At 39.8% G+C, this 15,045-nt stretch overlaps 1 protein-coding gene across 2 annotated transcripts in view; it reads left to right on the top strand.

The window, feature by feature from the left end:
* The first annotated feature begins 694 nt into the window (after positions 1-694).
* Positions 695-15,045, top strand: part of GBF1 (golgi brefeldin A resistant guanine nucleotide exchange factor 1) — a 105,161-nt gene continuing 90,810 nt past the window's right edge. For both annotated transcript variants that reach the window (XM_074154240.1, XM_074154239.1), the window contains exons 1-2: positions 695-790; positions 2,108-2,174. In XM_074154240.1, coding sequence (XP_074010341.1) covers positions 695-790; positions 2,108-2,174 — 163 coding nt within the window. The remainder of the gene's footprint in view (positions 791-2,107; positions 2,175-15,045) is intronic.

Below are 15,045 nucleotides of genomic sequence, written 5' to 3'. Positions count from 1 at the left end.
CCTCAGGCTACGTGAGAGTAAATGTCTGCCTTTAGTTTTCTCACTTTTTCTCCCAATGTTCCATGCAGTTTTGTCTCTGATTTTGCTCATTTCTTTGCGGGATCTTACCCATGACTTTTTTTTTACTTGCCCTCTTTCTTGAAAGCTTTTTTTTCACGAAGCAAGTGTAAAATCAACATCTGTTATAAATTATTTTGTCAAAGTTTGAAGTCCCAAAGAGTTTAGCTCTGGCCAGCTTATTTGAGCCGCTGATGCTTATTTAGCAGAGTACAAGATTGGCTTTGTGTTCTGTGCAGAGCTGTGGGTCTTTGTGTAAGTGCTGGAGATGTGCGTGTTATTGCATTGTCATGGGTGTCTGTCCTGGTACCCTAACACTTTATCTTTCTGTGAACTTACGTAGACTGGAAAAAAAGACGAGGAATGTGCCATAGCAAAGTTGTCTCTTGCTTCACAGATGCCCTGTTACAACTAACTGTCTGCTCTCGTGGTCTTGAAAACACGCTGTGTGGAAAAACATCTTTTTGACAAAATAACTGTATTTATCTGCATGCACAAAACAAAGATCTGAAGGTTTCTTGCATCTCTGCAGGCCTCCTGCTTGACTAGGGCCAACTTGATGTGTTATTTGAGGAAGAGAATAACTCTGAGAGGCTGGAGATTAATTTCTATTACCTTTATTTTCAGGGCTGTCAGGATGGTGGATAAGAACATTTACATTGTACAAGGTGAAATCAACGCGGTGGTGGGAGCCATCAAGCGAAATGCCCGATGGAGCACTCACACACATCTGGTAAGTGACCTTGAATTGTTGCTACCTGTTCACCCTGTGGCAGAAACCACCTGGTTTCAGAAAAACACCTCAGTTTTTTTTAGCACTCATTGTAATACCTTTATAAGTAAAGTTGGAATAACTTTCTACATTCTTTCATGCTGAGCAGTTTTGGCTTCTTGTGTGCCAGCGACTGTAAGAGGCACAAAGCTGGAAATCATCTACCTGTATACCCTGTAAAAAAACCGAAGTCATCTCATTTAGACTTTTATTGCCTGGTATTTCAGGGATTTTGAATATATAGTGTTATTTTATTTAGCACAATGTTTTTCTGTATCTTTTGGGCCCTGTGCAACATGGTCTAGTGGAGGTGTCTCTGCCAATGGCAGGGGGGTTGGAACTCGATGATCTTTAAGGTCCCTTGCAAGCTGGACCGTTCTATGAAAGCCATGAAATAAAATTTGGGGAAATCATTATATATAGGGTATTTTTAAATTTTTCATATGGCATAGTGTCTTTTTTTTTTATAGCTCTGTTTTCTGACTGCTAGCTCTATTCTGACTGAAACCTGTTTTGTTAAAAGCCATTAATACAGTGTTTCCAAGTCTAATGATGAATTGATCACTTTATGGCTTCCGCAGTGTAAATATATGCATGTGGTGCGCTTCAGAATATCATGTGAATAGCAGATGGCTGTCATCCAGCACAAGTGGTTTCAGTTTGTCAAAGGGCAGGGCCCTTTTTCTCTCTAACAGGCATTTCTTCATTAGTGCTAGCTGCCACCCAGCAGGAGGTGTGGCTGCGGATGTACACAGCTTGGAGAAACTGCTGCTTCTCCTTATTTTAATCTTGTAAAGATAGACTAAGGCTAAAGGATGCAGCTATTCATATAAATTTTGCACCGTGGTTCTGTCTTCAAGTTATTTTAATGGCACCAAATGTCATTGTGTTTCTGTTCCCATTACAATCTGCATAGATTAACATTATAGCAAATCCAGATGAGCCATTTCAACATGGTACGAGTTAAATTTGCTCTGAAATTTATTGAACAGCAGAAGGCTAATCAGAAATACTTCGAAGGACAATAAAACCAAGCCAGAATGCTCGGACTTGAACCTGTGCTGTGACATTTGAGCTGTATGACATTGGGGAGCGCTAGCAGGAAAATAAAAATGCTTCTCTTCCTTTTGATGGAGTAAATGCACTGGCAGTGGTAAACTCAACCCACAGCACTTCTGTGAATATGAGGGTGAGGTCTTTACAGGCCCAGTATTAAGATTTGTCTTCGGGAATATGTTTTGCCTCGTTAATGACTTCCTTCCTATATATAACCTATAGGATGAAGAAAGGGATCCCCTGCTGCATAGCTTTAGCCTCTTAAAAGAAGTGCTGAATAATATAACAGGTAAGTTTATACAGAAATCAGCAGGTATGTGTACCTACCAGGGTATATGCAAAGAAATGTACAGGTTTACTTGTTTCTCTTATTTACTATCCAGAGGTCATATATTGAATAACAAGAAAAAAGCAAATATGTATATACTTTTAGACAAATAACACCAACATAAACTAGTCCACAAATAGTACTGCTTGCCACTATCTGGAAATACATATATATATGTGTGTATATATATATTTGTGTGTGTATATACACACACTTTTTTTTAATATAAATGTGCATGTTTCTTCAATATACTGAAGCTTGTAGTAATATATGAAATCTGGTGTATTAGTATACATAGTATACATAGTCTTTCTGTGCTTTGTTTATGCTTTCTGATCTGTGAATGATGGGGGAAAAATCTGCTTAGAAAGTAGCCTACTGTTATCTGTTTTCTCCTCATATTATTTGATTTGTTGGTTTTCATCATTTCTTATCAGTAATAAGTGAAGCACAGACTTTGCTTTCCGTTTGGGTCTCTTGAATCCTGAAGTGAAAAGCTTACTTTGTGACCGGTTACACTGAAAGGAACTGGAAATGTATACTGGTTACAGAAGTAGAACACAAGGCTGTGATGTGTATTCTGACCAGGATTTTTCTCCCAACATGTCTTTCTTCCCTTCTTCCCCACATTTTTTTTCCTTTTGTAGTTTCAGGAGTGATTCTTTAAGTGTATGTTGAGAGTCTGGAAGTGAGGCTAATACTGAGCTGCACGTGGCATTCTGCTGCTTCTTCCTTACTGATTATGATATTTGAAAGTAAGCTTTATTTCTGGGCCCTTTATTATAGCGAGCGTTCAGAACAGCACTCAACTTAAGTTTGAGATGGACTTCTTGCATTTCTAGTTGCGAACTGCACCTGTTTCTGTGTCATTGCTGAGCTTGGAATCCCATAAAAAGTAGTTCCCTAGAAGTACCCCTTCCATGAGACGTGCCAAGGACACGTGCCTGTTCTAAGCCCTTATTCCTTCCCCTTTTGTGGTTACAAGTGTAATGCTTTACTTTTCTTTGCCAGGTGAACTTCGCCTTGGTTGTGAGCAGGACTCTTCTGTCAGGTTATGACGTCTTGTGGAGCTCCTGCACAGCTTGCGTTTCTGGATAGTATCTTTGTTCTAGATGTTGTGCTTGTACCCAGACTACATGGCAGTCTGGATTTGTGGGTGTTTTTTGTAAGCACGCTTGTCTTCTGTAGGGTATGCATGCAGTCATTAAAAGTGTTTTGGGAGGAAATTTTCCTTCTCTCCCTTCTATGAGATAAAATTCTCTTTAAAATGAGGCTCCTGGAGTTCTTTGCCATTAATGCAAATACCTCTTCTCATCAACAAGAGCAGGGAATGTCAGGATGCTCAAATAAATGCAGTATGAGTAAATGTCAAGGCCTGGCCATTTATCTGGAGTAGCTGGATACAACGTGCTGTTGAGTTGTTGGGGGAAAAATGCAGGTCTGCTATCTCCTTGTGTTAGAGAAAGCAAAGTTTAATGTACTGAGAGATTCAGAGGCTCCCTGTGAGTATTAGTCATCATGTAGTAATTGCTTATATACAGTGATGATAGCGTGTCGGTCTGACTACATGGGGTTCTTTTAAACAGGTAATTTCAGCTTCAATGACTGCTATTTACAGACTGGTGTCTTGAGGTAGAACACCATTGCTATGCTCCATTTTTTTTTCAGTTTTAGACAAGGACTGGTTCCCAAGCAATACTTTGAACGATATAGAGTCTCCTGCCTCGTCTTCAAGGCTATGAAAAGTCCAAGCTTAGGGTTTTTTGTGGGTGGTGTTTTTTTTTCCCTGCCTAGACCTTCCTTTCACGTCTCTTTCATTAGCTCATGGAAACGCGTTGCTTTTATATTTAAATTTATTCAAGCTGTAATCTTTGACATTTGAGTTAGCTTTTAGTACAATTTTGCATTTATAGTAATATATATTATGTATTTTCTCAATCCCCCAAGAACCCATTTTAATCTGTTCCGGATGCAAATTTCAGGCTGCCTTGTCCCATCTCCCCTCTTGCTCTCGCCCTCCCTTCCCCGCCCCCATGGAGCATGTTTGATCAGGTGTGGCAGGAATATCCACTGTCAAGCTGCGCCCTTTATATTAGTCAATATTATCCTTCCTTCCCTCCCACTCCCTTCATTCTCCTCTGGGCTTTACCAGTTGATTTATAATTTTGGAATTCTCATCGGAGTCTGTAATACAGTTTGTTCATTATTTAACCAAAACCTGTTTAATGAGCAAAGAGAGGCAATGTAAATGTTAGGCATGTTGCAGTGGAGTACCTTTTGTTCTCCTCTGAGCTAGTGGGTATTAACTCTGTCGTGACTGAGATGCTGAAATACCCTGGTCAAGGGTATAAAGATGCACTGTTTGCCTCCAGCAGCTAAAGATTCCCGTTTCAAAGCATTGTTCCTCAAGAGTGACTAAATTACATAAATGTGTTTTATTTGATTGCCAAAATAGTAAACGCTTGCTTGCAACTAAGTAGTGGTATCCCATCCCGTTGTAACATCTAAATGGACTCTTGAAGGAAGCATCTAGAGAAGATGCTGTTGCTCAGCACAAACAACCCCATGATTATGGTAAGAGTAACTTCACTCCTGTGGTTCAGCACACCCAGCTACGGGCCTTGGACCTGAACTACGTGGAATGATGTTGCTCTTTAGAATTCTGACAGAGAAACTTAATTTCTTTGGCAATTTTATGTAGATTTACAAAAGCAGTTTAATAATTTGAAAATGAGCAGCAGGTCCACTCCGATCTACTGTTGTTTGGTTTATTTTGTGCCATTTTTATACTTCTATGGGGTGTGTGTATTTTAATTATTACCGATAGTAGTTGCCTGAAAAAAACAGAAAGGAAAAATTTGAGTTTCTGTTGTCTTGGGTGATGCATAAGTTCCTCCAAGATAAATTTAATAGCTCAATGCTTCTTGTACTAGGATAAGCACCATAACCCTAAGTTTGATGTGGTGTCTCATATTTCCAGTGCTTAGAAAAAGCAAAAAATCTGTGTCCTGAGTTACGACCATATGGAAGCAGTGACTTTGTCCATGCATGCAAGATTGAAATACAACTGCATCTTCAAAGGTTATTTTAAAACTGATGGAAGCATTAGTGTTCATACAAGTTTGGATCTAGGGTCACTGTCACCACAACTTCCATTTGACTGCTTTTTACAGTAAGTTGAGTATCTGGAAAATGTGTCTGGATGTTGAAATATTCGTTGATTTCGTCAGTGTTGTTAGGGATTTAGGTCAACAAAAGGAAGCTTCTTTTTGACATCCAGTGATAACTGAGCATCTTCTCTTTCATGAGTGTTTCCAGCTTAGGATGCTCTTGAGCTCACCAGGGAGAGATTTTGTAACCACAAACGGCTGGAAATATGAACTAATTATAAGCTTTTCCATCATCTAATGAGGATCAGGTTTCCTCAAATCTTGCTGTGGCTGTTGAGGTCTTCAGACCATTCCAGTGGGATGCAGAGGTAAGAGCAGGTACTTCTGTAGTGGTTCTCCTCATTGCAGAATTTGTGTTTTGCTCTGACTGGGGGGGATGAGTCAGTAACCAGGATTTTCGCGACTGAAGTGCTGCTTACTGGTGTGTAGGATGGCTTTAGGACAGAAAATGACTGAATACAACTGCCTGCACAAGTCAGCACTGCAGTGGGAGAAGCAGGTGTTTGTGGAAAGTGTGTGCATCTAGAGTCTATTTAAATAAGGTTTAAACTAGGTAAACACACCTGTGAAGAGGTGCTTGTGTATATTTTAGGTCCATGAGTGCCAGACTGGAAGGTCCTTTTATCCTCTGGTGGTTCAGAGTTAGTGCATTTAAACAGAAGCTGCAAAGTAAGCTGTTAGAAGCACTCTGATTTCATGCACATTCATGACATTTTAAATGAATGCTTGTACAGTGGGTTCAGAAGAATCTTTTCATGGCTTATTTCAGACAAGAAGCTGCTGCAAATCTCCATCTTTAGAGGGTTGGCTGGGGCATTAAGAGCTGGCTAAAGGTCAAATGACTGTAACCGTAAGAGAACCTTTGCCCAGTGTACTGACTTAATATACTTGTTACTGTAGCCATCAGTTTTCTGGTATGTAGATTTGATTGCACACTCATTTTCTCATGTCTGAGCTCTGGAAACTCAGTTTTTTAGGAAAAACCTGATGTTTGCATAAGACAGTACAGGAATTTTATCCTGATTTGGGATTAATATCTGAACTTTTTTCTGAAAGATCCACTTTTAAGAAGTGGTAAATGAGTAGTAAATATAGATGTGTGGCCTGTTCTCAATGCTATTGCAGTGCTGTTGAATAGAATCTGAGATAGTGATTGTGATCTACTTAACTTAAGAAATCAGAAAAAATATTTTTTTGTTTTAAAGAAGTGTAGGAATTGGATTATATGGATGTATGATATGTATAGAGCTGCAATGCTTGTTATTTTGCACTTTGCACATAAAAGCAATGCTATATCCTATTTATTATTTATATCTTGAATTTCTGCAGGAAGTGCTTGGACTTAATAGTAAATAACAAATACCGATGAACTTCAAACTGTGATACTTTTCCCTTTGCGTTGAAGAATTGCAAAAAGCAGACATGAAAAAAAAAAAACCAAACCAACACCTAACTTTTTTTCTATTGCAGCTTCATATAAGATATCTGATCGATCTTTTAGAGATAGATAAGAGCAGCCTGGTCTAGCGGGAGGTGTCCCTGCCCAGGGCAGGGGGTTTGGAACTCAATGAACTTTAAGGTCCCTTCCAACTCTAGCCATTCTATGATCTAGAAGACTCTCTGGTCTCCTAGATTATGTCTATTCCTGTGATAACTTTAAAAAAAAATTACTTTTTTTTTTTTTTGTTAAGTAACAGGTATCCATACATGTTAACCTGGTATTTTGGAAGACCAAGCAACTCAAGCTAATGTTTTGTAAAACTTTTAAGAAGAATGGAAAGCAAGTAAGAATGGTTAGAAAACTGATAGAGTCAGGTTTCTTCCACAGCTTTAACTCAGCCGCATTCTAATCACTGAATGTGCTTAACGAAAAATAACTGTTAGTTATGTGTGAAGCTTATAGATGCACCACGACAAGCACCATAACCTTTTCCAAGGCTTTTCTGTTGGGTGGGAGACAGGACTTATGCAGTGTGAGAGGAGTCAGATATGGATGGGGTCACTCTGGATTGATTCTGTGGAATTATTCACTGAGCTCTTCAACTTAGTGTACTGGATGAAACTGGCATTTGTGAGAAGTGGAAGCTTGTAATTGAGAGATCGTGTCTGTGAAGACAGGCTGAGAGAGTTGGGGTTGTTCAGCCTGGAGAAGAGAAGGCACCAGGGAGACCTGAGAGCCCCTTCCAGTCCCTAAAGGGGCTACAGGAGAGATGGGGAGGGACTCTTGATCAGGGAGGGAAGCGATAGGACGAGGGGTAATGGTTTTAAAATGAAAGAGGGGAGATTTAGGTTAGATATCAGAAAGAAATTCTTTCCTGTGAGGGTGGTGAGACACTGGAACAGGTTGCCCAGAGAAGCTGTGGCTGCCCCATCCCTGGAGGTGTTCAAGGCCAGGCTGGATGGGGCTTTGAGCAACGTGGTCTGGTGGGAGGTGTCCCTGTGCATGGCAGGGGGGTTGGAACTGGATGATCTTTAAGGTCCCTTCCAACCCAAACCATTCTATGATTCTGTATCTAAGACTGAACAGGCAGAAAGGGCTAAACTGCGGTTGTGTAGCGTCCTTAATTTGATAACTTTTTAGCTCTTGTGTTCACCTTCTATTTTGTGTTTCTGAGTAGTAAGAAACTTTCTGAGTAAATTCAGAAGTGGAGTGACTCTGGGAATATCTAAACCAAAAAAACCAACGAGACCAGTAAGATGGTCTTCACACAAGGTATTTGTGTGTTTCTCTTTCAAGTCAGGGCATCTGAACTGTCCCTCCTGCAGTCTGCCATCACCCTTGCGATACCACCAAACCATCCTTTAAATACAGTTCTTTGGCTGCAATTTAAGCGTAGAGCTCGGAGCTTAACAGTCTTCCATCTGTGCGTGGCTGATGACTGGCAGGTACAGGCAGGAGGTGGTGCTGTTGGAAGGAATTGTTTCCTGCCCCCTAATCCTTAAGGACCCAAGGATTTAGATGGACAAGCGCTCCTGGCTGTCGCTTGGCAGAGTTCCCACCAGTGGACTTGTTCTGTAACACCAGCCCTCTGTTACCGCTGCAGGGCTGGGCTCTGAAGAGCTGCCACATGTGCACGGTGAGCGACTGACTCCCTCTTGTTCCACGCTTGTTGAGCAATTACTTTTCCCACTTGTTGGGCACTCCATTATTTCCTTCGGTTACTGCTTCTGTGTGAAGTGGAGCCATAAAGGAAATGGCCTAATGTACATCCATTAGAGGGCAATAAATTGCAGTTTGATTTGGTAGAAAGGCAGTACCAGATGCTCTGCTGAAGTTAAGGTGCCTCTTAAGTCATCCATGGAGGTTTTATTCCAGGGTTGTTTTTTATGATGATGTCTTTGTTTTGGTCAAGATTAATTAAAAGGAATTGTGGCCAATTAAGGGATGTTAAAGCTATTTGCATTATAGTAAAAATCTTCTGGAGGTAGGAATGTACAAGAAATTGCTGAATTCCAGTAGAAGTTTTTTCAACATATATCTTTTCTATCACCTTTCCTTCCTTTAACTGTCTTCTCACTAAACTGCTGCCATCTGACCTGTTAAAACCAATCTCTCAAAGGTGATTTACTTCAAAGAAGCAATACCTTGTCTCAGAAAGTGCAGGTGCATATTTATATAGTTGCATAACGTGTAACAGAACTGCCAAGAAGCGTTGGTCATACAGAGACAACAACCACATTGAAGCATTCCTCACCTCAAAGAGTTTGTAGCTTAAGAGGGTGGAAGCAGGGAGAAGTCGTTAAATACACAAAGTTGTTAAACACTTGAGGGTTTGCCTTAATTACTGCCTCCATTTGTCCTTCAAACACGCCGTCGTCGGCTGATCCCTGATACGTTTTATAACAAGATGTGAGTTTGAAGGAGAAATTTGAAAGAAGATTCAATTGGGCAAAATGTCCTTTTTTCAGGAATAGCGCAGGGATGTGTGATAAAGCGCTGCTTCTCTCGATAATTAGAGCGGAAGAAAAAAGCCAGCAAGAAGAGAGGTAGAAGGGGAGGGTTTTAAAGGTAAGTATAAAAGTAGCAGTAATGGCAAACACTGTTATTAAAATAGCAAGTTGATTGGTCAGGGAGGAGTAATAGTGAGGGATGTGCAGTTGGTGGCTTCCCTCTTTGGGGTAAACCTGAAAGAGCTTTTTCTTTTTAGGGTAACTATACCTAACTTGTCTGCTCTGAGTGTTGTGGAATAGATTATTGCTGAAAGGTTTGTTTTGTTTTTTTTTTTTAAATCAGGGAGAAAAAAATTCTTCCTACATGTTACAGAACTCCTCATTGTAAGTTCTTAAAAAAAAAAAAAAAAAAATTCAGATGGATAGTCAAGATCTTGCTTCTGTAATTTGCCTTTAGAAAATTATACAAGACAGCAGATCTACCCAGGGAAGAGCTATAAAACTCACAGCTGCATGCCGTCCTGTGAAAACTCCTGTCGTCTTTTAGATGATATGATTTTAACTTGCTTTATAGCACCTCTGAAAGCTATAAAGAAAAGTAAGTTTGGTATATATTGCCTATAATACAGTGGCTTAAAAGTAGGGTCTGAGATCTTGTGGTATGACGGATTCTGAGGTGAAAGGGATGGAAATGTCGTGTCATGGATGAGTTTGAAGTGCATTCGATAAGTGGAATATTTGTGTTATCAACAGATACTTTCTGTGAATTCTTTATTAAAGCGAGGAAGGCTAAATCGTGAGTGAATTAAATATACGTAAATCTTCTAGGGGCAGTGAATCAGGACACGTCATCACAAAACTGTAGACGGAGACTCCTCATCACTTCGTGAAATGAATGTGTCCATGCTCTTTGCATGGTGCAGTTGGGAAGTTAAAACTTGTCAGTTCAAACTACTTTTGTAATCAAGCAGGTTGTGAAAGAAGGAGGAGGTGTGTAGTGATGTGACAGCTGAGGAACAGGGCGAGATGTTATGACAAAAAAAAAAAAGACGATGTGAGATGCATAGAAATGTAAAAGTAAAGCATGTTAGGTGAGAGCTCGCATATATGTGCAATAGAACTGAAGTTTGAGGTGATACTGCCTTTAGCCATCCTGTTAAAATGAATAAAAACTGTTTCCACGACAGCTTATTAATGTGTTTTGCACCGAACTCACAATTACACAACTGTAATACTCAAGGGGTGCACTTGATTAATGCTTGTTAACGGAATATGTGAAATTCTTCAGTGCTGGGGGTACTTTCTTTGTTTGATCCTCTATCTTTACCCTAACATAAGCGCTTCAGAAGTTCTAATTTCCAGTTCTGTCCTTGTAGCAGTAGCTGAAACTTTTTCCCAGCCATATTGAAATGATAAATTCTAAATGGAGCAGTCTGTCAGAAAATACATGCTGCCTTTGCTTGGTGCAGGAGTCTGAATGCTTGCATGACTATAAGTAATTCTCAATGTTTGTGCTGCTTAAATGAGGTGAGAGACTTCAAAACAATGCTGTGCACTTTTGGTTGTCTTTATTATGAGAGGATTTTTTTTTCATTAAAATGTGTCTTTGTGCCCCGTTACTTTTCAGGAAATTGTTGTTTTTCTTGATACAGTGACGAAGTCTGCCAAGAGGCTGTTGAATTAGATTCCATTAACCTCTTGATTAACTGCTTAAATAATTTAGGTGGCAAATGGCAGATATGAGGTATTGTTGAAATAAATGAAGATGTGGTTGTTTTCTTAATCATGACGTGTTGAAGGAGAACGGTCTTTTAGATCTGGGTGTACCCTAGGGGAGGGGCTTTATTCTAGAAATAAAATGAGTGGCACTGGTGAAATATGGTTGCTCACGTAAGCATCTTTAGTAACTGCACTTAGGAACTTGGATCTTCTTCAAAGCAGGATTAGACAGTTTATAGTGGCCCATAATAGTTCTGTAATAACTAAGGTGGCTGTCATGGCAGCATGGGAGGAGACATCATTAGCTGGTTTTCACTTCAGTCTGAGGTTTTCACATTTGTCGTTCAGAAATACTGTGTTTTTCTTTGTACGCTCAGCTCTTAGTTAAAATTTTTGGCTTTTCAGTGTCTGAAGTGCAAATGTATTCAGGTCAGACTTAAGATTTCACAAGCACTATCAGATTTTACTCCAGTGCTTCCCCTCTCTCAAATACATTCTGCCTCAGGATGAAGTTAGCACTTCAGATGTGAAGGGAGTGGGGAGAGCACAGTCCTGGGAATATTTACTTTGGTGGCATTGTGGATGATGAACGCAAAGTGTAGGAAATACATTTGCTCAAATATTTACCAGTCTGTTAAAATATGGTAAACAGGAAGAGACTTTTTCAGTTGAAACAGGAGTACTGTGATATTGTAGGAAAGTTAGATTTTTGGTTGGAAAAGAGGTAAGTTCTAAACAAACTTTTTCTAACATGACTTCTTTGTGTGATAACAGGAGTCTGAACACTTTCATCATGAAGGCTTCTGCTTCATTAAGAACGTAAGGGAAGAAATATCCATGTTTGGTAAATAAAAAAGTAATATTTTCTTGGGGAAAAGGCTTTGCCAAGTGTGTTGGAAACATAGGAGAGGAAGAAAGTAAAAGATTCAGACATTGTAGAAAGCAATAGAGCAACTCTAACAGAGTAGCTGAACGGTAGTTCAGTAATTGAAAAAAATTTAAAATGTTTTCTTCAGAGAAAAAGAAATTGCTGAAGAAATATATTGTTAAATAATGGGGGGGAGAACCATCATAGACATCCTTAATTTAATGGTTTGGTAATTGACTATTAAAGCTTTGTGTCAGAGGCAGCATCAACTTAAATTTTGCAAACTGCTTTTCCTAACAATTCATTAAAAATCTGAAAGTGAAGTGCATTCTCCATTGCGCAGTTTCTTTTTTGGATGGCAGTTCTTCACGCTATTGAGTTTCGCAGCCCCGTCCTGGTACTTGTTCACAGGCAGAGGACCCATGTGCTGCGGCGGAAGGAAGGTCACACACTCCCTTTCACTCTGCAGGAACAGCAGGTGATGGTACCAGCTGTTCACATCCCCGTATTAGATGCCTGAATTTGAGCAGCTGTATGAGGCTGCTAATAAACTCTCACATGTAATGCAGTCCATATTTTGCCCGCATTTCACTTGATCCTACTCAGCACCCGCCAGTATTTTTTCTTTTAACAATCTTTCAGTGCCACCCGTAAGATGCTCATTTTCTTTCTGGTCGTGCTGGTCTCCACTCCTCTTGCATGATGTGCCAGCCGGAGGCTGGAAAAGTGTTTTAGTGTTACAGATTTGAAAAGGAAACGGTACCAGAAAACGTGCAAATGTGCAGAGTTTGATGAAGCAGGAATAATCTCTCTAGCAAAAACGTTTAAAAATTTTAATGCTGTAGCGATAGTAGTCTCTACTGTTCTAAAGGATGTACTTGTCCTTAAGCAATACTAATTTTGGATACAAACTTTTATGTGGTTTTTTGAATGTTTGGTTTAGAAGAATGGCTCAAAAGGGCTTTGGTTCTGAGGAACCTCTACCTGCATGCAGCTAGCTGCAAGAGACCTCGTTAGGTGGATTTGCTATTAAAAGAAGGCTGCTGTGGTTCTTAATTCCACCTCGAGTAATAAAAATGGCCTGGCCATGTGTTTTGATATATCCACAGTTGATTTCAACTTGTGCTTTTTATTTAAAAAGCTTATTTGTGACCTGTTAGGACCCTCTGTTAAGCCAGTTAAATAAACGGTGGAAAGGTTGAAACTGCCTGTCTGCGCTTTCCAGAAAAGGGGAGGAGGGAGGCAAAGGAAGGATATTTACAATTTTAAACCCTTTCAGCTCCTCTGTTCACCTCTTCCTCTTGCATCGCTGATTTATTTCCCATCTCCTTCTCTGGAAGGCTCGTAGTACCTAGAACTGAGAAAGACGTGGGTTCCACTGACCAGACACCAATGTGATGACAAAGTCCTCTTGCTAATAAGATCTTGAGAGGTGACTTTGGTGTTTTATGTTTTGTTGGTTTTTTTTGGTTTATTTTCCCCCATTGCATTACTCTCAAAAACGCACTTTGGAATCAAGCCATATTGAGGTAGGAGCTGTGAAGAGCATCTTTTAAAAATATGGAGGTGGAGAAGAGAGTTTATTTGGTCCTTTGCTCAAAGGATCTCAGGGAACTTCAAGAGCCAACGTAATTATCAGAAGTCAGCTTTAAGTATTTTATAGAATTATGAAAATAAAAGAACCTGTGCACTTTTAGATAAAATTATGAAAATAAAAGAACCTAGCCGTGCAGTTAGGGTTGCAAGAGATAGCATGAGGTCAGAAGTGTATGGCAGAATATAGGAAGAATATAACTGTTAAAAGAGTAAAGTGGCTTAGCTCAGAAGAGATAAAGCTAGCTTTTCATTAGATCCTATTCTTATTGCTCCACAACTCGTTTTAGCTCGTCAGCATTCTTAAATTGAACTATCTGAAATCTAGAACTAGATTTTTCTTGCTTGATCTGTGTTGCTTTTTGCCAGCAAAGATGGCACCAGGTTTGGTTTTTTTCTGGATGAGGAACTGGCTCTCCCATGGCAGATTAGGGCTGTAGGCTCCTTGTTTAGCATCTAGCCTTTTTTCAGACAGCCTTACAATTTCTTTCTAGACACCCAGTATTAATTGGTTGAAACAGCCAGTTATTTTTAACTGCATGCTTCAGATTTTTAATTTTTTTTTCTTTCTTACTGTTCAGGTGTCTGTCAGCCGTAAAGAAAGCAGTTGAAGTAAATAGCTGTATCAAATGAAGTACCTCTTGCCTCTTGTCCCCACAACTGCTTCCAAAATAAACCGAGAATAATGCTTTACACATTTTTGTCTCCTTTAACTCTAAAGGCAAGCAAGAGAGGAAGCATGGATTAACGTGTAGTGATTTCTAGGAGCTGTTCTCTGCTCGGATTCCTCTGTGCTTGGGCTGACTGACAGGGCCATGTGGCTCAAGTGCATCTGGAAATATATCACTGGCAAAATTTGGTCGGGTAAATATAGCAGGAATGGGTTGTCAGGGCAGGAGACAGATTGTTCTGGGAAAGGAAGTGCTGTCTGTCTGTCGTCTAAATAACTATTTCCTATATTTCTGAGACTCACCTCTTTCTTGCGGTGTAGCCAAGGTACCAGCAGGATCTGACATATTTGCTGTGTGAGTTGTTGTGTGTTCTTATGGTGGGAATATCACCAGAAATGGTAAAATTGATTGGAGTGGCTACAGAGGATTGATACCGATATATCCTGTGGTGTTTAAATAGTAGTGGCACACACTTTGTTCAAGTTTAAGCTCCTTTTGCAAATAGGCAGGGACATCAAACGTGAAAAAAACCTCGCAGTTTCATGGCATGGTAATACAGAAGAACGCTGACGTTTGCTTTGGTGCAAAATGGTTTCTAGCTCATGTGGTTCCAGAAAAAAAAAACCCGACCCCATAACAACCAAAAAACCTCAAACAAAAAACTACCTTGAAAAAGGGCTGAAAGCCCGTATTCTAAAATTCTTTTCTTTTGGTGATAGATGATATGTAGAAGAGGAGGAGGGGTAGAAAAAGCCAATTACAAGGCTTTCCTCCAGCAAAAGCTGATTGTCACAGGGATAACGCTTCTTGAACCATTGTGCTATTGGTTCAAGTCTCTACACAAACTATATTGTTTGTGGAGAAAATTGAAATAACAGTGTTAGGGTGGCCTACGGAAGCCTATGTAAGCATAGGAGAGT

Source organism: Numenius arquata, chromosome 10, assembly GCF_964106895.1.
Source record: "Numenius arquata chromosome 10, bNumArq3.hap1.1, whole genome shotgun sequence".
In the NCBI taxonomy this organism is placed as follows: domain Eukaryota; kingdom Metazoa; phylum Chordata; class Aves; order Charadriiformes; family Scolopacidae; genus Numenius; species Numenius arquata.
The sequence above is the reverse complement of the archived record's forward strand: the minus strand, read 5'-3'. Positions and strand labels throughout refer to the sequence as shown.